The sequence below is a fragment of the Procambarus clarkii genome, chromosome 45 (genome assembly GCF_040958095.1).
Source record: "Procambarus clarkii isolate CNS0578487 chromosome 45, FALCON_Pclarkii_2.0, whole genome shotgun sequence".
NCBI classification, from domain to species: domain Eukaryota; kingdom Metazoa; phylum Arthropoda; class Malacostraca; order Decapoda; family Cambaridae; genus Procambarus; species Procambarus clarkii.
The window spans coordinates 5,608,295-5,635,722 of NC_091194.1; the positions used below are offsets into that span (position 1 = coordinate 5,608,295).

Consider the following 27,428-nt stretch of genomic DNA (forward strand, 5'->3'; position numbering starts at 1 on the left):
CTACTTATGGTGAAATAGGAGGGCATGCTCACATAAGTGACAGATATGCAAGGAATTTGAGTAGAGATTCCATGTCTTCAGTGCTGTATACAGCAAGGTGAAGTGTCCTAATTGACTGGCACTGTATTTTAAATATACTTGTAGCCAATTCTGATTAAAAAGCTAGATCACACTATTCCTGCCATCACTGATGGGTAAGCATTGATGAGTAAGCACCACACTACCGACCATACTCTCACCCTTTAGCTATCCTACCACACCAACCAACCACACTCCGACCACACCAACCAACCACAACTTGTCATATTTGTTGGTTGCTGTTGAAAAAAATGCTATGTAGCTTTAATATGCTTTAATAGTTTGATCGCTGTTAAAGGAAAGACTAGGATTCCTACCAAATTTTATGCAATTTAATTTGCTATTATAGTTTATTACTTTTCACATTATATTGGCAGAACAACAAATGATAACTCGAGTGATGAAGAAGAGGAAGAGGAGGAGGAGAGAGATTCCGGTGTTGCCGGGCCGCCCGTTTCCACCGGACAGCGAGAGGATGTCCCCTTGTCGGACACAACGCCTGGGGAAAAACGGCCCGTGCCTCTGGTGGACTATGTACTTAACGTCATGAAGTTTGTGGATGCCATCCTCAGCAATAATTCGACAGATGACCACTGCAAAGAATTTGTCACCCAGAAAGGCCTTGTACCTTTACTTGGCATTTTGGGATTGCCAAATCTTCCAATAGACTTCCCAGTTTCTCAAGCTTGCCAATCTGTAGCATCTGTCTGCAAATCCATATTGGTTAGGAGTAAAGCTTTTGTTTTTTATATTCAGTTATTTTTGTGAATATTCAGGTTGTCTACAAATTATTTACCTCATTGTAAGCACTAATAATATATAATTTAGTGAATAATTTGTGGACACCCTGCATATTTGCATATTTGGTGGAAGGCTGTATAATGGGTTCAAAGCCACATACCTGAACTCGCCAGGGATGCAGGTTGGATCCCACTACTGGCTCAATAATTTTCTCAGATACATCACGGTCTTGTGATTTCATTGCACGTGTGTTACTTTTACTGCATGTGTGGGATTGTATGTTTGTAATTGGATGAGTAGAATGAGGTTCATGGTGGCACCTTTATTACACATTTTGATTTGAGAGATTTTTATGATTGGTTTTGACGTGGCCTGATCTATCTGCTAGCACTTATGAAGCAGCACAACCATCACTATTTTTGCACTGCTTCAATAATACGATTTCATGGACAATGAATCAAAAGAACTTGATATGTCTGAGAAAATATTGAGGGCATAAGACGAGATTGAACTGTACTGTGTCAAGAGTTCAGGGATGTAGGTCCAATCCCATTGTACAGATTAAATTGTCTTATTTAATGGACTTTTGATTATACCATTTAAGAGCTTCAATAGTTATTTCCTTTGTGATTATCACATGTTCTAAAATTTATCATATTTCTCGTGTTATTTTAGTTATGGGTTTCCAGTACCTTTAGTTCTTTTGAGTTTCATAATGTTGCATCCCTTTAGAATATGCAAATATCATCCACCCTCTTCTTTTTTAATTGATTGTGTTTGTATCTTGTCATATTCTCATTGTTCCATAATTTGCCAACATCACAACTTCAAATTTGACCAGATCTTTAAAGGTTTTACAGTCTTCTGAATTTTTTTTACAAGATTGTTTGAGCACCTGCAAATATATTCATTTGCTTAATTTGTATGATATTTAAATTGGCACATCCTCCAATAATGGTGCTTATATCAATTATTTGGTCAAATGAGCAAAATGGACAGTTGGAGCCCAAAGTTACTTTTTGTATTATTGAATTGGCTCAAAATGCAATACTAAAATCATGGATAAGGAACTAAAGCAGCTAACCTGACCTGTCTAAGCAATTCTAGGCCTGATATATGCTATCCTAGGCCCTAGTATAGTACATGTGTGCTGTACAAGGCCTAACAATGTTAATTTTTCTATCATGTCCTCTTCAAAATTAATAGTACAAAATGTAAACATTCTTGGCTGCAAGATTCCAATTTTGTACATTCAACCAAATAGTTGATATAAGTATTATTATTTTAGGAGGAAGTTTTTATTCAAATATTCCATAAACACTGTTGGTCATTCATGGAGATGTGGTGACTCCACCACCCTCCAGGGGGAGGTTTGGGTTATTGGACTGGGAACCCATTAACCCCAAATGTAATGCTACTAAGACTGTAATTGCCATGAATCTGGGGGCTGCCCATTCCCAACCTCAGAAAGAAATGATGTTTGTAAAGCTGTGTGGAATGTGATTATTGGTTATTTGTATTTCTTGAACACTCATTGAAATTACATTAATTGGTCCATATTTTTTTAAAATAAACAAAATTTCTTGTTATTGTTTAGGGGAAAAAAAAAAAAAGTTACAGCCAAAGGAGTTAAGTTTGCTGATGCTTACACTGCAAGGATAGCCTGACACCACAGATAAGCTCTAATTGTGAATCAAATATTGAATGAGAAAATTTTGGGAGTAATACAGTGGGACCAAACTTCTTTCATTGTCTCACTGATTTGGTCCAAGATTCTTGTAGGTACATCACACTATTGTGATGTTGATTTGCAAAGTATTGAATGAAAATATTTTTCATTACCCATTAAAATTGTAGATATATTAAGGATGATTAGCCAAAACTGAATAACTAAATCTTTGTATATACTGTAGTGTATTTTTGTTACTAATTATTTCTTATTTTTAACCAGAATCTTGCTCATGAAAGTGGAGTTCTTCAGAGGGGACTACAGTGCCTAAATGAAAAATTAGAAGCACTGGCTCCACTACATGAACCTTTGCCTTCTCCGGGAGGGTCTGTCCTTCTGCGTGAGCTAGCGTGTGCACCAACCCCTGGTGAGGCCACAGCATCACCGCAGGCCACCCCTCTCTTGCATACCCTTAGTGCTGTTCATGCTTATATCATGATGCTAGTGCACGTGTGCCGCACAGGACAGACTGAGATTCGGCAAGTGTCTATCAACCAGTGGGGGACAGAGTTGGGTCTGCGTGTGTTGGCAGGGCTCACACAGTTGTACACGTCACTCGTGTGGGAGTCGACAGTGTTGTTAGCTCTGTGTTCAGATGATGCACTACCTGCTGGCTGTCTTTTTGGCAAAGAAGATACCGACAAGCTTCTTCCACCAGACTTAAGAGTTAGTATTTTCTAATGGCTTAATTTTTATTAGACTAAAGTACTACTACTACTAAATGGATTTATTAAAGATATTTTGTAATAATTTTGTCCAATAATAGCTTTGGATCTTTCACAAAGCAATTTTGCAGTTAAATACTTGAAATGGTCAGTTCTGTTTATCAGTGCCTTATATTTATGTATTTCCTCAAAAAGGATAACTTGGTTTTAAAGCAAAATTGATTTTTACTCCATTTGTGGTGGTTGTAAAAATGTCAGTATTTGAACAGGTGTGTGAGAAGGGTTATTAATATATATATGCTTAATGTTGCTATTGTAGTTTTCAGGTCTTACTGTAAAAAAAAACATTTATGGCCAAAATTATTCTTGTTTCAGAATTGTTTTAAATATTTTATTTAAATTTTAGTGTGATGACGGAAGCCGGAGTGAGGCTGTTGCAATGGAAGTAACGGAAACAGATGTGAAAGTGACTGCAGGAGGAAGTATACCCACAGCTGAGGATAGTGGCACGGAGAGCCCAACTCGACAACAGTCTGCTGCCACACAACACCAAATGAAGCTGATCAAACCACTTTTGTCATCGGCCTCTAGATTAGGAAAGGCTCTTGCTGAACTGTTTGGCTTGCTCGTAAAGGTTAGTAAATTACTGTTTACCTTGTTGTTCTTTATGTAGGGGTGGCTACAACTGGAAGATTAGATATGCCCGAGGTTCAGGATATGACAAAACAAGTTGGAATTCTCCTACAGCTATATATTGACCTTGATGTACAGTTCATTTCCTTGTGGTGCAGTCTCTTACTTGATTATCTGTTTTTTCCACCTCTACTTTCCTTTTGTGGATATTGGCTTTAACATTTTTTCTTATACAATATATTATTTCCCCTTGTAATTTATCACTTATGTAGGTTTTTTTGTCATTGCTGATCCAGCAAGTGCATTTTTTAACAAGTAAATGGGTTGTAAATAGTTTAAATAAATGGGTTGTAAATAGTTTTTAAAAGATTCTTCATAAGGCCATTTTCCTTTCCCACAAGTTGTGGGAAATTTGACTTTGTATCAGATGATAATACTGGAAAATGTAGCACAAAGTTGCAGCATGTACAGCTGGGGTCACTTTAACAGGGGTAAGTTTCCCATATAGAATGCATGAATTCCAGAGAAATTGCTACTCTGAATTCCAACACTAGAAAGCACTGTGTATGAATTTTATAGCAGATTGCATAAATGATGGATTATACTCAATACATTTCTACTTAATCAAACCTAAACATTGTGGGGAAATAAAGGGACAAACCCATATAATGTTGTGGGAGATTTAAGCAACAAAGTTGTATGGCAAAAATTGTGGGAAATTCATAATCTTCGGTAGCTGTGTTGTACTCGTACAATTTCATTAGACATGTACTGTATTGAAAATTTGTGTATAAGATCTGGCTTTTTGTAACAAATGCTAGCTTTATGCATAATATCTTGTTAGCTGTGTGTTGGGTCACCGTTGCGTCAACGGAGAGGGCAGCAGGTGGCAACTCCAATTACCCCACCGTCTGCATCAGCACGGGCAGTAGCTTCAGCCTTGGCACAACTCCTGTATGCAGGTCTCTCATGGACGCCGCCACCATCCTCTCCGGTGCCCAAGTTTCGTCTTACGTTCCTCATCTGTTCGGTTAGGTTTACCAATCCAATGCTTTTTGATGACAAGAAGATGCCATACCATCTGATGCTTCAGTATTTTGCATCCTCTCAAGGTCTTAAAGGTATGTATTTTGTTGACCTTTGCCAATGTTCTTGGATACCTATGAAAAATTTACATTGCTGGCTATGGTTAATAATATTTTTATCATTTATTTTGTCAGTTAAGATGCATTTTTCTATAATTGCTATTTTGTATTTTACTAATGTATTGCACAGTTTTGTGAATAAATATTTTTAAATTTATAGTTGGTTTTTGTTATAAATTCAGTAATGTGCTTTAGTTGATCACCTATTAAAAACTATAATGTACTATGGTTGTAATTAAGTTGAATATTGATGTAATGACATTTTTTATTTTGCATTTTTGATTATACCAAACTGCTTTATAATGTTTTTAAATATTGTTCGAAAAGCTTCCATTAAGCATTTTTTTTATTTAGGCAAGAAAAATGAAGTGGTTTAAAAAAGGCAATGTTTAGTGATATGCAAACCAACTTTGATTTACTGTCATGGCTTCATTCTACAAATTTTGTTTGCAGCCTTCTTTGACACATTTGAGTGGGCCATCACTGCTGGAGGAACTATGCAGGGACAAAATGGATTGGATTCTGGGGAGTTACCAGAAGGTACTGGAGAATTCTTAGACACGTGGCTATTCCTATTGGAGCGATTAGTCAACCCACGAACTATGTTGGATTCTCCCAACTCTCTTCCTGCTAAGTCCTCGCAACCTGGCTATCAACCATTCAGTCCACTCAAGTTTTTAATTCATATACAAAAGGTATATACAATACATTCTTAGCACTTTAACATTCCAGTGGCACATCTTAGCATCGTCCATACTGAAACGGTACAAGTTTTGATGATGCGTCATCCAAATCAAAATTCCTCCAAAAATTTTTTTTTTTTTTTTTTTTTTTTGAGTAGTGTGTGCATAACTTATTGGGGGACCATCCAGAGATCACCTTGGCCAAAATAATGATTGCTCTGCTTGTGAGAAATTTGAGTTTTTCAAATTTTTTTGCTGAAAAAGTATGAAAGATATGTTTGTTTTCTTTTTACAGTATCATACAGATAATGTGCACACCTTTCCATGTTTCATTTGTATTTATAATGAATAGTAGTGAATATTGAAAAATGAATGAAAAATGTTGAAATGTTCTTAAAAATTTGTATATTCATCAGTGGTGTAAATTCTGTTATCTTTACATGTATGTTAATTTGCATCTATACTCTTGACAAATTCATTTTAGTAATAACCCAAAACTAATTGGAAAAAACATTAAGAGTATAAACACTTGAGGTGTTTCTTGAGTGGGACCCTGCGATGCCTGGAACATTTACTGTCAGAAACACGCCAACAGATCACAACATTAAAATGTTGGATAAATTGACAATGATTCATTGTTGATATAAATAAAGAAATGTATTTTGGTGTAGGGGTGGGTGTGTGTGTGTGTGTGTAATCTAAAACTGTACTGTACAACACAATCTTTGATAGTGATTAAGATTAAATCCAGAATTTTGGCAAATTAAATATATTTTTAAATTTTGTATTTTCAGGTTGCATTCGAAGCTGTAATGAAATTGTGGAACAAGAAACCTTTGAAGTCTTATGGAGTACGCATATCTGAATCTGTGCTGGTCATCCTGTGCTCAATAATCAAGGGCGAGGCAATTATACAGGAGCGTCTAGCGAAAGAGAAAGAGAGCGTGCCCACTTCCACCACTGCAGTGACCACACCCACCCCTAATACAAGTACTAACAATACCACATCCACCACAACTACCACTACCACCACTACTACCACCACCACTACTACAACCACCACCTCAACCACTGCAACTGCTGTGACTGCTGGAACACCATCTTCTGTGCCTTCTTCGGCACCATCTTCTACTCCAACACCGTCGGAGAGCACTGGCCAACCTCCCTCGGCAGATTCCGAGGTGAACCAGCAGCATCTACAAGCACTTATGGACATGGGTTTTGCAAGAGAACGTTGCATGGAAGCGATCGCTCAGACCCATACGCTGCAGCAGGCCACGGAGTACTTACTGATGAACCCTCTCATGGATCAGGTTTCTGGTGTAAGTATTGATACTATTATCCTCATTTGTGTCAACCACTATTAAAGTAATGTATATAAACAATAAAGTTTCTATAGATTAATGTTTAATGAACACGCATCTACTAGCCAGTGGTATAAGATCCCTATAACATAGAATTTTTTTTTTTTTTTGTGATTAAACATTAACTTGAATGCACCTTGACCTGGCTGCCCTGACTGTACCCTGTCTCCTTGACTTTATAAGCTTTAGCCCCAGGTATCTTGATTTGATTGAATCTCATATAAGCAAATTAGCTCAAAGTAAACTGTTCTGTTCAATCGTCAATTATAACTTCACCTAAAAAGGACATAAGTCTGTAGTTCTTTAAGTTTTACATTTTTTCAGGCTGGAGGCAGTGGAGATATGGAGCTAACAGAGGAAGACCAGATGCTGCAAGCTATTGCCATGTCTCTTGGGGAGAATGTGCAAGTGTCTGGTGGAGGCACCCACCCACGTAATGTGCTCTCCAAACCACCACCTGTCCCACAGAAAGAAGTGGATGATGAACCCCTTAGTAAAGATACCCTTGGTAAGTACAGTTTTGATGTTTTCAGGAGGGATGCTTCATGGCTTTCATAAATTTTTTTTCTTTTGGCCACCTTCACCACTTTTGCCTCTATCACTATCATTTTTTACTTTTACTCGGCTTTCACAACTTTTTTCTTCCTTGTGCTTCCAAATACACTGAAGAAAGCCATGAAAGCCACATCTGAATACAACTTTAATACTAACAAATATGACAACTTGAAACATTTGCAGAAATTTAAATCAACACACCAGATACAATAATAAGGTCAGAATTCAGGGCATAAAGAGCTTGACTTATGTCATTCTCTTGTTTCCTTTGTGGCTGGTACACCCAAGGATCCTGGCCTTTCTTGCTCATTGACCCATCTGATGTTTTTACCAGCCCATCCTCTAAGGTTTCCAATGTCAAGAAACTGTTGTACTAAAGTGCTCTTATCCTAACCTACCAGAGGACCCAAAACACAGCACAATGTCAATTTTGCAAGCGGGTACCGTGTTTAGCCTTGGGTAGAGTATATGTCGAATGCGACATTCTGTTAGGAGGACGGGTTGTTTTTACAAGCTATGTCTATCCCATGCAATCGACACTGGCAGTTGGCCAATCTTCTCGAGAGAAAGCAATGCACACAGGAAAGATGCTTGGCTAATATAAGAGCTGCCTTTAGGAATCTGTTCAGGACTGTGTATATGTCTTGTCAAACCAAATCTGGAATTTGCAGCATCAGTGTAGTTTTAATGTTGCAAAATGAAAACAAGGCTGGAGAAAGTTCAGAGTAATGTTATCAGACTAATTCCAGAGCTGTGTTATGAGTAATGAGGAACAACTAAAGAATTAAAACTTCTCATCCTAGCAGAAAGAAGAAATGGAGACATGATGGTCCCATGCAAAATTCATTAGGGTGGTACACGAACAAGGGAACTCGGATGAGAAAGTCACTAGGAGCCATGAGGAGGATTATATTTTGACACAAAATTGACCACCACCATATGTTTGTGGTAGTTGTTGCTTGTTCTGGTGTGGTAGTCACTGTAGGGCAGGTTTATAATACTGCAAACTGATAATCCATGAATATTGTTACCTTCTGGGATAAGGTAGACGAGTGTTTTGGGAAGAAAAGGGAGGGAGGGATTTGTTGCGTCCATGACACTTTCCTGATAAAAATGGCTGATGGAATGTTGTATTCACATTTGATATTTCACTAAATATATTTTCTTTTCAGATAACTTCACCAAATGTGTGCTGGAGGGATGCTTGAGTCAACTGGATGTCCAGCCACAGATGGTGTACAAGGTCTGTGAACTCCTTACAACCTGTGCTACACGTAATGGCACGCACTGGAGAGATGGCATGCTTACTACACTCATTAACCAAGTAAGTCACTTGTTAGCAAATTCCTGTGTCTACATTTAACTGTTGCATAAGACTGTGTTTATATTCCTGTTCCTTTGCTCCATATGACAGGACAATGTCTGGTGACAAACACTACTGTTCTTGGGCTTGGTAATGACAAATAATTTATCATCTTCAGTTTGCTCGGAAACTAGATAAGCAGAATTTAATGTGACAATTCCTTTGAATATGGTTCTGTTAGTCTTTAACATTAGAAGGTTCCTAAAATACCTGGGGACAGTGTTACAAGAATATTTGAATGTTCTGAGTTTACCTTAAGAAATGAATATGAAAGATACAAATACATAAATTTTATTTGCTGTATTTAATATAAAGATTGTATTTTGTATTTACATAATAAAACCTACATGTTATAATTTATTTTTCATTTCAGATTAGTAGCCAAGCAGGGCAGTTACTGTTGACTAACACACTATCAACGCAAGAAACTGTAGAACTACTGTGTTCTTCCGTCTTGGCATCTAAGTTTGCAGTTAGATTGCATCTTGTTACTCTGCTGTTTGAGGTGGGTTGCAAAAATTTGTTAATGTTCAAATTCAATTAACCAAAAAATATGATACAAATATAATTTTTGATTGACAAAGGGGGTCATAGTACAGTAGTTACTTAGTAGGTATAGTATTTGTATCACTAGTAATAGGGAAAGACCAATCCTTGCATTACTAGTAATATAGGGGCCTAACCCTTGTACCATTGTACTACTAGTAATATGGAGGACTGGCCCATCACTAGGAAAGACAGGAACTTGAGGAGACTTGATGTACAAGTAAAAGGAAGAGTAGATAGTGGAAGGTGTTTTGATACCGGTGGAAATAGTGAGAGCTTACAATTCAGAACTCGAAATAAACACTGGGAATGTCACAATAGTGTGGGAGAAAAAATACTCCAACCCCTACACACATGAAATGAAAGTGACAACTTTTTGGTCAGTCCTGGACTAAATTTGAAAGGAGTTTAATCTTAGTAAGGGTTCAGGATGGGCCAAAATATTGTTGCTTTTCCTTTTCTGTGTGTGGGTCGGGCTATCAAAAATCATATGTTTGAGGGGTCAGGAATTTTTTTGTGTACCGCTTTTAGTGTATACATTAAAACAAAGCAATTGAAAGCCAAGGGTAACTACACCAAGTTATTAATAGCAAGGAGACAGGGCACTAGAGTGGAAACTCATTGTATTCAGACTACTATTTACAAATATAGTACTCAATGCCATTCTTTAACCCTTCGACAGCAGCTATATATTATGGTCATTTCTGCCTATGCTAAAAAAAAAATCCTCATCATAGATTAACTTGGATGCAAAATGTAAGAACAACAAGAAAATAAGTGAATATTTACCTTTTTACTGAGTGGAGAGACACTGAAAGTGTCACTGTGGCTGTGTGGTCTGGCATCTGTTGACACACGATGCCGATTTTGCTGACACTGAGGTATGTGAGACACGACTCCTGTGTTCTCCTTGAATGTTTCATCGATTGTTTGTCACTTGCATCTCAACATTTACAAGACTGTGTGTGTTGAATAACTTGATAAATCACATAATCCACATAACACATGATGCTGTTTCAAGTGATGATTGGTTTACCTGGTATATTTCATTACAACCATATAGGTTAGTGAAAACCATATAAAGATAATATTTAATGGTGTTGGGTTCTGAGTGATGACATATGGTCTAATTGGCACCATATGGTTGACAGTATTGATTAAACAAAGGAGTAAGTCCCCAGTGTGTCCCTCAATGACATCAGGCTCTTCTTACATATAATACATGATGGTGGTTCAATTTTTTTTTTTTTTTTTTTGAGATATATAAAAGAGTTGTTACATTCTTGTACAGCCACTAGTATGCGTAGCGTTTCGGGCAGGTCCCTGGAATACGATCCCCTGCCGCGAAGAATCGTTTTTTTCATCCAAGTACACATTTTACTGTTGCGTTAAACAGAGGCTACAGTTAAGGAATTGCGCCCAGTAAATCCTCCTCGGCCAGGATACGAACCCATGACATAGCGCTCGCGGAACGCCAGGCGAGTGTCTTACCACTACACCACGGAGACTGTGGTGTAGTGCTACACCACAGTCTGCAGGGCTGTAGTGCTAGGTACCACTACACCAATTGACTGGTGTACCTGGTTGGTATACCTCATTACAACCATAGAGTTGTGAAACCCATATGAAAAATATTGGTATACATATCGTAACTATGACAGAATTTTACACAATGATGATGACTGTGTTCGCATTGTAACACTTGTGACGATAACTACATTCACATAGCAATGTAACTGTGAAATGATAGCATTGTTTTTTCATGGGTAAAGGTAAACTCCATAACACCCACGTAGAGCTATTATATCCTTATTTGTATCATACATGTAAAACCCAGACAATAATTGTTGAAAGCATCATATGACAATAACTGCATTACCCCATGAATCAACATATGACGATATCCTCTAAGAATAATGTTGAAAATATTGAAGTCATATGATGGTACTGAACCCCACTTACTTCATCTCCTTGGGTGCATGTGCTAATGTCTCTGATGTATCATGTATTTGTGATTTTGTGTAATATTTATATTTATTTCAGGAGATGAAAAGTGGGTGTGCTATGGCCATGGAGCAAGCTGGATTGGTGGACACCCTTACAGATTTGTTTACCTTAACCCATGCTGCTATGGCTTCCATTTCCACAACCACTTCTGCTGCTCCTGCTGTTGCGGCTGCGACTACTGCAGCTGCTGTTACCACGCCTTCTCCCGTGTCAGCTGTGTCTTCTGGAACATCACAGGCTAAGGAAAAGGAATCTGGGGATGGTTCCGGGACCCCCAAGTGGATCTCGCCTGGATTATTATTGCTCGATTTGTATGAAAAATTGGCTATAGCTACAAAGAGAAGGTCGTCTGTAAGCAAGGTAGAGTGACTTTGTGTTTTGCATATGTATTGGCAAAATAATCTTAACCCTAGGAATGCACAATATATGTGTGGAAAAATCCAAACTCAGCTTTTATCTTTTTGTTTAGGTAAAAACCATGCTCTCGGCATAGGAATAATGTGCCCTCAAAAGTAGTAAGTCATGTTCAAGATGTTGGGTGTTTATTGGAGGCCTCCGATTCTTCCAGTGCCAACTCTGTACCAGCAAGAGTATCAATTGTTGCAAAAGTACCTAAAACATTTTAAGATGGTATATACAGTTAAAGATAATTTGAATGTTCATTTTTTAATATGAATAATTCAACAGATATGTAACCACGTGTGGAAATGGTTTGACATGAGCACCCTTAAGTGGTGTGCATACTCGGCAAGCAACAATAAAACCATTGACGATGCTTACTGGGCAGGCGAGGCAAGCATCAGGATTATCAATGGCCGTAGAAAATACACCATCCAGTTTCATTCAATGGTGCAGGTGAGATTTAAAAATCAGTTTTTTATAGATTAGCCTTGAAAAGTGCAATCCAATTCATTGTCTATTACTATTATCAAAAGTCTAAATCACTTGGGCCTATTTAAAAGTAATGTGTATTTACCAATTTATTTGCATTTGGATTTTAATTTGGAAGCATAGCTGTCAGTGTTTTTGTCTAAATATACAACTGTCATCTAAATTGTTCTGAGGATGCTGTTGTGATGTCAAGTATACAAACTTACTGCTGCCAAATTATATACAGTGCCTCCAATTTAAATTCAAACAGAATTGCAAGGGTCTCCTATGTATTATTCCCATCCAGGGCATTCTGCTGTATTTAGCATATAATATATGGACTAGTGAAATATGTAAAAGTAACAATGACTCAAAAGATCTAGATTTGCAATGTAATAGCAGTAAGTTGACTAAGTGATGGCAAATTGTTTAACATTACATTTTTCAGGTAAATGAGGAATCTGGTAACCGACGTCCTGTCATGATCACTGTCAAGGATAAGGCTATTGCTGAGGAGAAGAAAAAACTGCCAAGTATCATGCCTCAAGATGAGCCAACGCCAGCTACCGAAGAGGAAAATGCAATGGCCAGCAAGCCAGAGGATGCATCTGCAGATGAGGATAAAACTGAGGGTACCAAATCTGGAGAAGAGGCAGTGAGTTTAGAATATGCTTTAGACCCTGGAGTGGAAGTACCGGCTGATGCTGTAACGGTGGCAGCAACCGGAGATGAGAAGATGGAGTGTGAAGATGGTGAGGATGCAACCACTGAAGCTCCTGACATCAACAGTACAGAAGTTGTACCTATTGATGGTCTCACAGAAACCCACCATGAAGCTATGATCAGGTTAGAATTCTTACCTATTTATACGTTAACATTTTTGGTGTCCTTTCTTTGGTTAATAGATTCGTTTGTTTGGATATTTTGAGAATCCAGAAACTGGAAACCCAAGTAATATGGGTTTCATTGGTAAACCCTCGAAGGGATCTGCTAATTAAGTTGCATGTAATGGTGCTTGACAAAATCATTCAAACTAATATATAAAAAAAAAAAAAATTGATTCGAGCACAAGTAGTACGGCAAATGAGCGTTGCAAAGGGTTAATAGTATTTTATTCCAATAATCATATAGTAATAGGTTTACGTTCCTCTTAGTTTTTCATAATCTTTCATTAACTGTATTGAAGATTGGGTTATATACATAAATCTAATCAGTTTGCTTTGGATTTGTATCTTTACTACAACTATTTGTACATAATCTGGATTTTGTAGTGCAGCTTTAATATGGATGGGATCTCTCTCTAAGACAGCTATTCCTGTATCATTGAAGTTCCATGTCTTCTCTATGCACAGTAATTTTCTATGTCATTTAATGTAGGATTCCTTATCAGCTTTACCGAGATGTAGTTACCAAAGGGTAGTTGCAGGATGAGAGCTACACTAATGTCTCGTTTTCATTGTAATCTTTATCATTTGTTCCTTTAAAATTGTTGATGGTTTTGGCATCCACCACTACATCACTGAAATTGTTTCAACTGTCTATAACTGTTGGCAAAGATGAACTTTTGGAAGTTTTTCAGAATCTTTGTTTTGTGCTTTGTCCAGTCTGATAACTGTTCTGATGTGACAAGTTTGTCATCATCAATGTTAGAAACTTCGATATGCTAATACATCACAAATGATGTACTTGTGTAGATTTTCTTTTCAACCATAATGTATGCCCCCAAAATTGTCTACATGCCAATACAAGGGTTCCTTGGGGTGATATTTATATAAATAAATTATATAATTTTATAGTCTTCACTGGATTCCTACATCTATTTGCAGAGCATGTGTGGGCTTCATGAAACTTGGAGTTGAACCTGATACACTTCATGCATTGATGCGTCTTTGTCTGCGAATCACCCGAGTGTGGGAGCAAGCGTGTCTTTTTGCGAGCCTCGGTGGTGTACGCACCTTACTCTCCCTCACAGAGTCTTCAGGGTTTTGGGGCTTCCAAAATTTGGCAGCTCTACTTATGAGGCATGTGCTGGAGGAGCCCACCACGTTGCGTTATACCATGGAAAAGGTCAGTTTCTTTATTTTTCTTTTACTAATTTATAGTGTGAACTCATCATTTAGAAAATCTGAAATTATATTTAGAAGTGCATTTCACTATGCAAAATGGCAGAGGTTTGTGATGACTTTGACAAGGAAATGTTGATTTGTCTTGAATTATTAAAATTTCATTAACTTTAAAAAATTTATATTTTGATGTCATTGATTGCTACAATAAAGTTAGGTCCCTATATCTCTAAATTTCTTTTATTATACTATCATTACAACTGTTTGGGGGTCTAATAATACTTAAAATGTTGATATTGTACACTCCGTGCTATAGTTATTTATTTTTGTGATTTTTGTGCAGGTGGTGCGGTCCTCGGCTAGTAACAACACCATGTCGGGAGCCAAAGAACTACATTATTTGTTGAGGTTACTTGCCCCTGCTGCGTGCCGAGATCCCCATCTCTTTACTGAAATCACACAACAATGCCTTCGAATAGACCTTAACATGACACTTAAAAGAAACCTCATGTCGGCAAACAGTAAGTGCTGCACTTTTTTCATGCTATTCCCCCCCCCCCCCCCCCCAAGAATTCAGTATAGGAACAGTAATTTGTCAGGTGGTGTAGGGTGTGCAAATGACCCGACTTCCTGACTTAAGGTGAAGTTGGGTTAATAGATGTCATTTACCCTCTCCACCTCGAGTAAACCATATTAATTTCTTGTGGGTAAATACAGTGAAAATTACTATTTTTTTTATACAAGCTAAAAATTTGAAAAGTAAATAACATAAGGTAGAAGAATAGAAGAAAACCAATGTAGGGAAGCATGACAACGAACGTAAGGAATAGGTTGAGGTAGCAGAAGAGGAAGGGGGGGAAACGGCAAAGGAAGAAATTAACAATAGCAGAAAAAAATTGGAAAAAGTCAAGGATGTGACAGAACAATGGTGCCAAGAACCAGAAATGACATATGCAGAAGCGCCCAAAGGGTCAAGAGGCAAGGTAGATAATAAAAACAAGGGTTATGAACTGCATCTAACAAGAAAGGGAAACTGTGTGTTCAGTGAATATAAACAATCTAACAGAACCAGAGGGACCACATGGCAGGTGTGAACAGATGGAGACTGGGAGGAGGTAAGAGGAATCCTTGGCATAATGCGGCCAAGTGGAGCAATCCAAGAAATAAATTCCTTTTGTATTATCGGGAGGGTCCAACATGGACGACAGAAACCAGTGAAGGTTACCTTTTACAGAAGAAATCCAATGATGTATCTACTAGCAGAGAAGAGGAGCTGAGGGATGGAGGAAGATAGTCGAATGTACTATCTCTCATTACTGTATGAGACAGGAAATGGAACAAGATGTGAGGCCAGAGCAACAGGAGGAGATTGGAGTACAGCAAGTAGAGGGCCTCTTTAGGACTCTTGTTATGGGGATTTTTATGTGATGGAGTCTTTAGTGATGGAAACATGGGATTTTGGTAGAAGATTGTAAAGGTGCTAGTTGACTCACTAGCATGGTGGTAGGACCCATTCATCTGGAGGTGATGAATGCCACATCCATTTAAATGATGTAAACCCGTACTATCCATGTAGGGGGGGGGTAGGTCCAGGTTGTCTTTTAGGGACAAATCCCACATGTCAAAGAGGTGGGGAGGGGGGGGGGTGACTAGCCCCTCAAGAGGGGAGATTGTGCTTATACTGTAGAGTGAAATGAGCAAAATAATACTTCAGAAATGAATATTGTGCACAAGAATTGGATGCCTTTCCTTTGATGCTGCACTTATTCCTATCTCATAAAATTAACTCGCCCAGAATTGTTACTTTGAGCTGAGGTCCAAGAAAGCTTGCTTCAGTCATAATCAGACCATAATTTATCTAATTATATTGAAACATTCAAACAATGAGGTAAAATGCTTGGCTTACTTATTGCAAATATGACACATGATACTTATAATATTTTGTTTGCAGATGAGGACAGTATTTTGATGAAAAGTGTTGGTGGGAAGAGTGTCGTTAGTACTGCTGGAGGAAGTACTGGTGCTGGGAGTACTGGGAGCTCTGCTCTTGTCACAGGTATGACCCTTAGCCTGGAGCCTCAGCAACTGATTCATGATCTCCTCGAAGCTCTTACAACTTTGAAAGATGACGCTGACCCTGTTTCTGCCTCTGCTGTCACCCCAAGCACAACGGTGGCTGGCGGTATAGTGGCCAACACTACACCAACCGAGGAAAGAGCCTCGTCATCAAGCAACAATGCACGAAGACAACTACATCTTTCACGGTCTTCTTCAGCAAATGATATGGTTGTCCAGGAAGCTGATGAACAGGTATGTTGTGTATAGCTATTGTACATTGACTTGCAGAAGTCACACGTCTTCACCTGTACAATGTTTACTCTCATCCAGCCTGAGTGTTTTATGAAGCAAAAAAGGCATTTTGCATGTTTCTCCAAAATATGTCCATACGTATGAATGAGTAAAAGATTTTATTCCATTATATTTTTATACAATTGACTCCCGAACTTGACTCGTTACGTACACTTAAAAAAGATTAAAAATGGGGTTAGATTTTTCAGAAACAGAGGTATACACATTTAAATGTTATGTTAAAACAGGTTAAACAAATGATGAATTTCTTTGTGTGCGCGTGTTTGCTCAGTTGGACTCGTTTAATTGTGCTTGATTGGATTTGAATCAAGCTCTTTGGTCCTGTGTATCAGCCTAGGTGGACTGGTGTATAGGATATTCAGCTTGTTAGTTTAACATCATTTTTTTATAGCTTGAATTAATAATTACCTACTGGGATACATCTTGATAAAAACGGTATAAAAAGTGTAACGGAAACTGTGGAAGTCACATTTGCCAATATGAGGCAGCTCCAGTGTATGTTTAGTGCACATGACACTTGTACCAACACCAGATTCAGTTGCTTTTGTGATCTATTTTATGCTCAAAATTCATCAAATGTTTACTCTCGGTTCTATTTCTTGTTTTAAGCCCTGACCAACAGATTTTGTGTATTTCCTGAAACCATAGTAGCATGATGCAATATATAATAAGTGAAATATAGCAAGGAGAGAGAGATCCTCTATGGCCAGACACCAAACTAAACCAAAACATAGATGGTGCTGCAACATTTCAAGGGCCAGTTGTCAAACTATAAAATGTCTCAGGAGAGGGTGGAGGATGGTTGGGGAAGTGGGCGAGATGCCTGATTGGGAACGCAGATTGGTAGTTGGAATAATTGGACATTTAAGAGTCGAATAGAAGGTTGGGTAGTGCAGTGAAGTGTAGAGTATAAACATTACCATTCTTAACCAAACTCTCATATGAAAAGAAAAGAAAGTGACAGCATTTTGATCTGTCTTAGACTTTATCAAATAGCGTGAGAAAAAGGAAGAAGTCATTGCAAGTCAAGACTTGGTAAGGGTTCAGGACAGACAATCATCACTGTTGTCTTTTAATGCGCGTGTTGGGTTGTTAATTTTCAGCCACATTATTGTGCCTTAGTTACCTTAAATCATCAGAATATGTTGAGGGGCAGCAGATGTTGTGAAGTATTTGGAGTTGGCATGATGAAAGAATGTGATCCATGTGTAAAGTGATATAAACCATGCACTAAAGGTCATTTATGTTAGCCATGACTTGCATTTCTCTTTTTAATTTTGGATTTGCAATGCCTATTTTGTGTAAAATGAATTTCGTGCTGTTTTGGTTTGCATTTATTGAATAATGATTGCACTCAACTTAATGAATGTATCTGTAATTATATGACTTGCATATCATGGTTTAAAATTTTGCCGCAAAATGTGACGCATAGGAGGAAAAGTATGCATTTAATACTTTTGTTCCAGAGTCCTATGGAGAGCGATGCTAGCAAGTTGCCAGGAGCTGACAGCAAAGCGGGTTCCAGTGAGAAAGTAGATGATGCTGCAAAGAAAAAGAAGCCTCTCTTATCCAAGTCACTTATATGTAAACTTCTGGCCGAATTTGTTCGGTCTTATGCAGGTTGTGCCAAACTAGTCACTGAACATCATTACTCGGCAGGATCTAATGAGAAAATCACTGAGGTATGTGCTGCATATTATATTGCTTAGGACGTAATGAATCTGCTCATTCAATCATTGATTGAATGAGCAGATTGAACAATTCACTGAACATTCATCTATTCAATCAATAGATGAATGAATCTGCCGTTACAAAGCTGGGAACTGTACTGGTGGATGCCCTTCATTAATTTGTTAGGTTCATAATTTTAGAATAATAATTGTCCTTGCAATCTCGGTGATTGTAGGCTGTGTAGTGGTGGATTGATCTGGTCTGGTGTCAAAGTGAATGGATATCACTGGTGGATTGAGGCGTGCTCTCAATCCACCTTCCCAGTCCACCTTCCCAGTCCTTGGACAATGGTTCATGACCATTTGAAATTTATTTTTCTAGTTAGGTTCTAAGTTCACCAGAACCTGCCATGTTAGCATGACCTGTATAGACCCGGCGTCCTAGCTAAGGGACCAACAGAGGTTGCCATGCTTACAAACTTCAGTTAAATAGATAAATATAATTAAAACATTGATGCATTATTTTCATTGGTAAGTACAAAAGTACAAATATAGACAATTCAAAAGCTGCTCTAATATCCAAAATTTTTTATTTCCAGGGTTTGTCATATCTAGATTTTTGGAATTAACAGCAAAATATATTTCCTATCCTTTTCAGACAAGTGCCTCATAAAAGATTAAAATTTGGCAATTATATTAATTACATTTATAAAGGAATTTAATATCAAGCTAATTGTCTGTTGTAACCTTTTTTACTATTCTAGGATTGCTCAGCTCTAGCTTACATGCTTGACCACTTGGTGTGTAGCAGCTCGACCTCGGACAAGGATACGGCTGGTCACGTGCGTGTCCTTATAGCTGCCCTTGCATCATGCAATCATGCCCCTGAAGCTCAAACAATCCTTGTGGCAGAGGTAAAATTTAGTCTAACATAATTTTCATGCTGCAATCCACATTATGCAAATTTAGCTTATCAATATTCATTTGAATTGGTTAAGTTGTGTACACCATTTCTATTACATTTAAAAGTGAAATAGTTGGATTTTTGGGGTGTTAAACATGTAGATATAAAGGAAAAAATAGAATTGTTTGATGTTGGCAAATTTCTGTAGTTCCGTCTTCCTCTGGGTTTGTCTCTGCAGGACTTCAATTCCATCTTAGAATGGTGTATAATTTAAATGGAATCGAACTTGAGAGCTTGGGTCTACGGGTACTTTCTAATTGTGGTATGAGGTTCCAGCTTTACCCTGGCTGAAAGACAACCATTTGATTTCTTGGAAAGGTCTCGATCGTGCTCTCATGCCTCTAGGAGGAGTAGGGTCTATATTCCGAGATGTATACACTGTTATATAGGGAGGAAGAATGAAGTAGAGATAATGATGGCTGCTCCAAATTCAATCAAGTGTCAATGTACCAATACTTGTATGTTGGTACATTGACTGTTGTAAGAAAAAGCAGAGTATTTGCTGCAATGGTAGAATTTAATACGTTTATATACAAATAAATGTAATAAAGAAAATAGAGATTGTAAAGCTGCCTTTATATACCATTTTTAGAAAAGATATCTAGAGACCTTAGTGATATGGATTATAAATTTGTACTGTCTTTGATTTCTAATATACAATTAGGAGAAATCTTTGCCACAACAAGCTCAATAGTAACATCAATAATAACAATAATGATGGTTTTGTTCATTTGTTTTGTTAGTGTTAACAACAGTGGTGTTAGTGTAGGTAATGGCGGCAGAGTTAGCAATTGTAAAGTTGATAATGGTAATGATAATAACATTGTAGGAAATGGTGTATGTGATAATTTTGTAATGATGGTAATTCATCATATGTGGGCAAGACTGGTTGTGGTTTATTGAAAGAGAGTTGATGACCACAAAGAAAGCTGTAAAAAAAATTGAATAAGAATAATGCAATTGTAAACCATTGTTGCGATTTAATCATTGAATGGATTTTAATTATAGTACAATTGTATACAACTGCTCAAATATCTGAGACTCAGGCCTTAGGAAATAACATTTCCAAATTAACAGGTAAAAGCAGCTTTGGGACGTGCAACAGTGTACTCAGAGAGCATGGAGAAGCACGGCCGGATCCAAGCTCTTGTGGGACTGATATGCACCATGATGGAGGCATGTCCTGCACAGTTAAATCAACCTCCAAACATGTGCTTCAAGCAGCAGCAGCATGGGTATGTTTGATACTTTTACCTGTAGATGGTTAGAATGCATGCACACATGGGACATGTACAGTGTTTCTAGATTTAGCTGGAATATGTCCCATTGTTGGTTTTAGTATATTGTAAAATTATTATTATTTTTTGAAGATGAGTTTAGATTTTATTAGATAATGTAACTATTAGTAGTCTGTACTGTTGCACAATACAGACTACTGGATTGTATAGGGATATGGGTAAGGGGTGGAGGAAATTTGGATTTTCCGAATATGAGCAAACTGGCCTGAGGTGGTGGCCCATAATTTTCACAAAACACCTCTAAGGATACCTGATCAACCAGGCTGTGATTCATACGTCGGGCTGTGAGCAGCCACATCCAACGGCCTGGTCAGTGACTGGGCTATGGGGCCGTTGATCCTCTGAATCTATAAGGTAGATAGGTAGGTGTTTTCTCTTACTTTAATTTACAGGAATTTTATTTCCTGGAATATTTTTCATACTGCATTCTTAAATTTGCAGGATGAACAACATGATAAGACAAATGGTACGCAAGGGGTTGGTGACGGACCTCGCACGTATTCCTCACAGTCTCGACTTGTCATCCCCCAACATGGCTGCCACAATCAATGCTGCTCTCAAGCCTCTTGAACTAGTGTCACGCATTGTCAATTTACCATCGTTTGTACCCACGTCATCATCGAAGAAAAAAAACACACAAAGTGATGATGCACAGCAACCAATTGGTAAGTGAAAGTTGTTACTCTTAAAGATTTCTCTAGCTGGAAATCATTTATTCCCGTAAGATATGATGAAATATGATTTGCATAATAATCATACCATTGTTCAGCTTTATTTTCATATAGCTTGAGGTAATTTTTCTGTGCTGCTCACTAAGCTTCCAAGCTGTTTCCCATCTGAACATCAAAATGTTGCCATCAGTTATATTAGGGTTGAGGAGTATTTGCATTTATTAGATTGCCATAGTAATGGTTTACATGTGAAGTCTCACATTTCTCATTGATAATTATTCAGATGGCATGGGCATTAATTTAAAGTAAGAACTCATTAAAAAGTAACATAAATGTTGGCATACTAAAAGCAAAGGGAAGTTGGCATTTGTTAGTCCTTGAATTGCTCAGTGTTTTAAGAGCACTAAGTAGTCATCCCACAACAAAATTTAACAAATAAAATAGGGAAAATTTGAATGTGGCAATTTGCACACAGGAGGAATTGGCAGATAGCAATTGGAGCAATGTTACAGTAAAGACAGTGCTAAACTATTCAGTTAAGAAGAGCTATGTTGACTTGTCAACTGCGGGACAAAATCTGCCAGAATTTGTGTAATGGCAAACTAACAGTTTGCACGTGTTTAAATTCAATAAAGTTTTGCTTTGCATTTTTTCAGGTACAGGAACAACTAATAGTGAAGCTACCAGAGCTCAAGGTGATGATAATATTGAGGACACAGAAAATACTGAACATGACATATCAGGGGCAGGAGAGAGTCTGGAGCCAGCTTCAGATGCTCATCCTAATGAGGTTAGTACAAGACTATTATTGCTGTGAATAAAAAAAGGACCTGGGAGAGTGTGGAGCATGTATGGTATTAAATGCTGTAGAGATGGGCAGCGATCAATATTTTCGCCAGTACTGATTCTGCATCGTTACCCATTGCCGATAATTTAACACAATAAAAAGGCCTATACTGTGTTGGTAATATGTATATGCTTTTTTTTTTTTTTTTAGACAAGGCTTTTCATTATCTCAAGGTTTATAAAGTGACAATAAATTAGCATCTCAAATGTAATAATCATTGCACAGTTGTATTAAATTGACTCCCACAGTTGTCATTTCTAAAAGGTTAGCAATAAGACTTCTTATGTTCTTCATAATTATCTTGCCCTTGTCAGGTCTCATTTAGATTAGAATAAAGATCTCATTTAGAATGGACATGAATTCACTTGAACACAAGAATGACAAAGTTAATTTCAGTAATTAGAAACCTTCTCTAGAAAAGTAAAAGGTGACATGGTTGAAGCGCGCACACAATGAAGGGGCACAGTGAAGGAGGGATGTTAATATATAGATACAAAATGGAACAAAAAAGAAATGGATACATAGTGGAGAAGTTTAGATTCAGAAAAAATATGGGAAAATATTGGCTTAGGAATTGGGTTGTTGATTTATAAAACAAACTGCTGGGTAACATTTGCATGGGATTGTTTTGAGTAAAAATATAAATGAGTTCATTATAAATAGGAACTGTCATTCATGGATCAGTAGGGCTTCTGCACTTCTCTTTATTTTATTCTTGTGTAATAGAAACGATCCACAGCTATTTTCAGATTTTCATAGCTACTCAATCTTGGAATGGGTCAGTATTTATTATTAAATAAATGTTGTCAATTTACAGCGGTAGTATCAGCGAGTCCCCCTCCTAAATGAATTGCGTTCTCTCCAGGACCGGTTATGTTCTAGCCTTACAAATTTCAAGTAGTATCAGATGTATGTAACATTTGGAATGCGTGTTCCATATGAAAGGATTGTTAAAATATAACTTACATTAATTGCTCATTCATTTCTCATAGGATGGTACTCTAGTTGAGGGTGATGAGGCTGGACTGGAGGAAATATTAGACCACCTCTTAGAAGACGGAGGAGGTCGAGCACAACCACATCGGGACACAGTCACAGCTACCGTCACTTATGTCATTGACCACGATGCTCCCATGGACACTGATGACACACTTCACGACTCGCGCATGGTGTCACACTCGGAGAGCCAGGTTAGAATACTGACTTGTATGCCAAGACCTTTTTTAAAATAAATTCATAGATTAACCAGAGAGGATCATGAAATGCTACTTCAGTGTAAAGGAAGTTATCAAGTGGAACGAATTAAAAGGGAAAATAGTGTAGATTACCTCTGTCCATAGTTTTTAAAAGTGGGTATGACAAGAACATAAGGGTAGTGCTCCAGATCAATAGATGGAAACACAGGCCCAGGCACTGGCCTTGTTCTGCATACTGTTAGTTTAGAACAAGAGTTCATTGGCTCTCATGAATTCCACTTACATTCATTCAATCAATATACTGTATATGCATTTCACAAATGGACAGTCATAAAATATTTAAAGTGTAGTTGCATTATATACCATAGAGAAAAGGTGTGTATACGAGGTACTCACTACCTTCAACTGCACATAAACAGGATGTATACATATTCTTTACATGCATATTGTTATACATGCTGTAAACAAGATACAAACTTTAATGAAAGTTTGTTACAGTTCCTGGATGAAGGAGAAGATGGAGGAAATGAAGAACAGGACGATTCATCATCCGAGTCATCTGAAGAACGGGAAGAAGATGAAGCAGACGACGAAGACAATGACGAAGAAGTTGAAGAGGAGGAAGAGGAAGAGGAAGATGGAGGTGTGTGAGATTTAACCTTGTGCATTACAGTATGATGAACTTAAATATTATTTTAAATATTAGATATTTTCTCTTGTGCACTCATTGCTTAGTTGTGTATAAACTCTCCTTCCCATGTTTGATGTAGACAGCAAAATGTACATCATTGTATCACCCTTCATGGATGACTTGGAATCGAAAACGAGTGTGTCCCAGTTGAGAATACAATAACTTGAACCCAGTCTCGTGCAAATGAAGACCTTTAGTTTTCTCACAAAACAGGTAGTGTGCGAGCCTTACACATGGCTCAGATTAGAGTGAAAGGGATATATACACAGATACGTACAATTTTTTTTGGGGGGGAGGGGGGGAGGAGGAGGTATATATCTGTTATATACACTGAGAATTGACTTCAGTCTTGGAATATGTTCAAGACTAAAGTATCCTTACCAATTGGTCATTAACACTTTCGCGTGCATGGCGGGCGACCCCACCGTGCATTGCAAGGTAGGCAAAGTGTTGGCCGTGAGCACATAAATCGCACTCAAATGTGACTAATCTTTTCAGTTTTCTCGCCTCACTTTTCATGCTACGTCATTCATTTTGGTATCAAATTCTTCGTAATGTCACGGTGCACATTTTAAAACTAGTCCCATAATATTTGAACAACGAATGGAATTTTTGCAAATTTATTAATCCGCGTAGTAAGCCGAGCGTTAACCGTGGGCGCACAAAGCACTCAAATGTTTGTACCCCTCTCAGCTTTCTCACTTCCATTTTTGTACGTCATTCATTGTGGTATCAAATAATTTGCAATATCATGGTGTGCATTTGAAAACCAGTCCCATAATATTCAGACAGTAAATGGCATTTTTACAGATTTATTAATTGATGATGGCATTACCGTCATCAGGGCCTCTGCATATCTTGGTTTTATGACGTCGAGACCGTTATCAGAACGTGAAAGTGTTAAGCTATTGTGGTGGTTTTAATAACCCTATAGAAATTTATAGGCCTTATGTTCAACACCAAACCAAAGTACAGAATTTTACTTACAAATTTACTTTCTTTTTGCGAATGTAAAGTTGTGTGAAAAATTAAGAGCATCATAGACAGGATGATTTAGATTAGCTTCTTTTAAGTAAGACTTGATAATGGTCCAGGACGAACTAAAACGTTGTTGTTTCTCCATCTGATCTGTGATTTGGTCATCTTACTTGTATTAGTTAATTTTCAATAGTAATGGAAAATTACTTTTAAAAAATTTCTGGGCTGGCCCTTAATTTCCTTCAACATTGACTCTGGTACCACAGCGATGTCCACAAAACTACCAGGCCTCTGGACATTGGCCGGCCTGCCAAACACGAGGACATGATTCTGGTGGGCTCATAGAAGCAATGGATTCCTTTTGAGACCCATTCAAAACAAAGTAAAACTGTCCAGAGAGTATAGGTAAAGCACAACGATCTACGTGTTTTGACGAGAAAGAAATTGAAAGAAGAGAAGTTGTAGTTTGCCCAGTGTGTTAATACCCAAGCTCACAACCAAGGCAACTCGGGTCACCCAGGAGTCAAGCCTGCCTCCTTCCTTACTTGCGTGCCTGATACCACAGTCTGGTCTCTTTGTTTTGCCACTGTAAAATATGCAACTGTTTTGCATAACCAAAAACCTACAAACCCAAACAAATCACCTCTCAAGGATGAATAAAATATTTGAAAAATGTGATGTAATAGGCGAGAGAGCGGATTGAATACCATGCACATCACTACTCTGTATGAACCAAATGAGATAAGGACTCGGTGCTGATGCTCCATGTTCCAGAATTGGTGCGACAAATGATATAAAAAAAATCTTCTATAATTTCAGATCATGAATGACTGTGTTCAGATTCCTAAGGGCAAATCTTTTAATAGCAAACCTTCAGTGTGCAGCTGAAGATGTTCTTTTTGGTGTGGGTTCGGTGTAATAACAAGCCCCCCCCCCCCCCCAAGACTTTTTCAGTGTTAGCTTTCAGGATTTCTTTTCCCATGTAACACCTTGTGTTTGGCCTTCTTCTCCCTGTCTCCAGCTTTGTGGAAGCTTGTCATACCTGAGCTAGTGCACAAGAGCTACTGAAGCTTCCTTGAATAAGTGTTTTATTAAATTTATTGCTTTGTTTACCACTAGTTATGATTTATGCAAAAATGAACAATGTTAAAATGTTCAGCAAATTCATTTTTTGTTTAAAGAAAAATAAAATTCTGTATAGTATATTGTTTACAAAATATATAATTAAAATACTGTACCTTGAATTTTGATTGCTATATTTGACATTTGTCTTAATACGTAATCGTGTTTGTGAATGTGTAATGTATATTGTGGCGACACACCCCATACTACTTCTAGTAAATAGGTTTGCACACTTCCAAAAGTTATATTTTTTAAAATAATTTATTACGTGTTTTTGGAGAGTTTTCAGTGAATTGGTGATTGATTTATAGATTCATTGCATTAGTGTGGGTACAGGATGTTCTTTATTATACTATTTATTGCATATAATTTGTCTCATTGACTTGCAAAACATGAAAGAAAACATTGTTCATAACTCTGCTTTATAATGAATGTAAAATAAAAAAAGAAGCATATATGATTGTTTCGTAAATTAGGCGATGACGATGATGATGAGGAGGAAGAGGAAGAGGAAGGCTCTGTGTTTGATGAGGGCTATGAAGATCTGGAGGAAGCCTTCATTCGCCTTCCAGGAGATCGTGATTCAGATGACATTCTTCTCTTGCCGTCCTATCAACAGTATATTGACACAATAGATACTATCATATTTGGGGATCGAGTTGATCGGGTATCCCTTCATCACCATAGCAACTCTCACGAGGATCCATCATTCATGGCTTCTACACCCAATGCTAATCCAAGTAAGTTTCATATACATACACATACATACATAAATACATATACACGATCATTGGTGCGGTGGTCACGGTACTGTGTACGTTTAGGGGTGATCCTGGACGGCATGGGTTCGAATCCTGGCTGGGTCAAATAGTTCTTAGCGATGTAATATATAATGCACACATATATATACATACATACATGCTGCAATTTTTTAATTGTTTGTGTCCGACCTTTACAAACTGTAACAGTTTTTATATTGAGTAGGGTTGATCCACATCTTTTAGAAATATATTATGGGGAAGTGGTTAGGTCATCTGTATATGGTCTACTTAAGCTGCTTCAGGATTCGTTGAATATTTATTCAACCACTTAGGTTTACACGTTTATCTTTCCTCAGTCATGGTGTCTTGTTTTCATTTATTAAACAATTTATGAGCTCTGAAGCACTACATGGTAGTT

General features: G+C 37.7%; 1 protein-coding gene across 6 annotated transcripts in view; it reads left to right on the forward strand.

Annotated features, from left to right (window-relative positions):
- The window catches only part of HUWE1 (HECT, UBA and WWE domain containing E3 ubiquitin protein ligase 1), a 75,772-nt gene that overhangs the window by 14,734 nt on the left and 33,610 nt on the right, over nucleotides 1–27,428 (forward strand). For all 6 annotated transcript variants that reach the window (XM_045761127.2, XM_045761130.2, XM_045761131.2 and 3 more), the window contains exons 15-37: nucleotides 456–801; nucleotides 2,771–3,214; nucleotides 3,620–3,847; nucleotides 4,691–4,967; nucleotides 5,445–5,686; nucleotides 6,469–6,996; nucleotides 7,363–7,546; nucleotides 8,766–8,917; nucleotides 9,330–9,461; nucleotides 11,546–11,869; nucleotides 12,197–12,364; nucleotides 12,828–13,225; nucleotides 14,206–14,446; nucleotides 14,786–14,963; nucleotides 16,394–16,752; nucleotides 18,279–18,494; nucleotides 19,247–19,396; nucleotides 20,524–20,681; nucleotides 21,186–21,409; nucleotides 22,072–22,205; nucleotides 23,255–23,452; nucleotides 23,957–24,101; nucleotides 26,726–26,989. In XM_045761127.2, coding sequence (XP_045617083.2) covers nucleotides 456–801; nucleotides 2,771–3,214; nucleotides 3,620–3,847; nucleotides 4,691–4,967; nucleotides 5,445–5,686; nucleotides 6,469–6,996; nucleotides 7,363–7,546; nucleotides 8,766–8,917; nucleotides 9,330–9,461; nucleotides 11,546–11,869; nucleotides 12,197–12,364; nucleotides 12,828–13,225; nucleotides 14,206–14,446; nucleotides 14,786–14,963; nucleotides 16,394–16,752; nucleotides 18,279–18,494; nucleotides 19,247–19,396; nucleotides 20,524–20,681; nucleotides 21,186–21,409; nucleotides 22,072–22,205; nucleotides 23,255–23,452; nucleotides 23,957–24,101; nucleotides 26,726–26,989 — 5,690 coding nt within the window. The remainder of the gene's footprint in view (nucleotides 1–455; nucleotides 802–2,770; nucleotides 3,215–3,619; nucleotides 3,848–4,690; nucleotides 4,968–5,444; nucleotides 5,687–6,468; nucleotides 6,997–7,362; nucleotides 7,547–8,765; nucleotides 8,918–9,329; nucleotides 9,462–11,545; nucleotides 11,870–12,196; nucleotides 12,365–12,827; nucleotides 13,226–14,205; nucleotides 14,447–14,785; nucleotides 14,964–16,393; nucleotides 16,753–18,278; nucleotides 18,495–19,246; nucleotides 19,397–20,523; nucleotides 20,682–21,185; nucleotides 21,410–22,071; nucleotides 22,206–23,254; nucleotides 23,453–23,956; nucleotides 24,102–26,725; nucleotides 26,990–27,428) is intronic.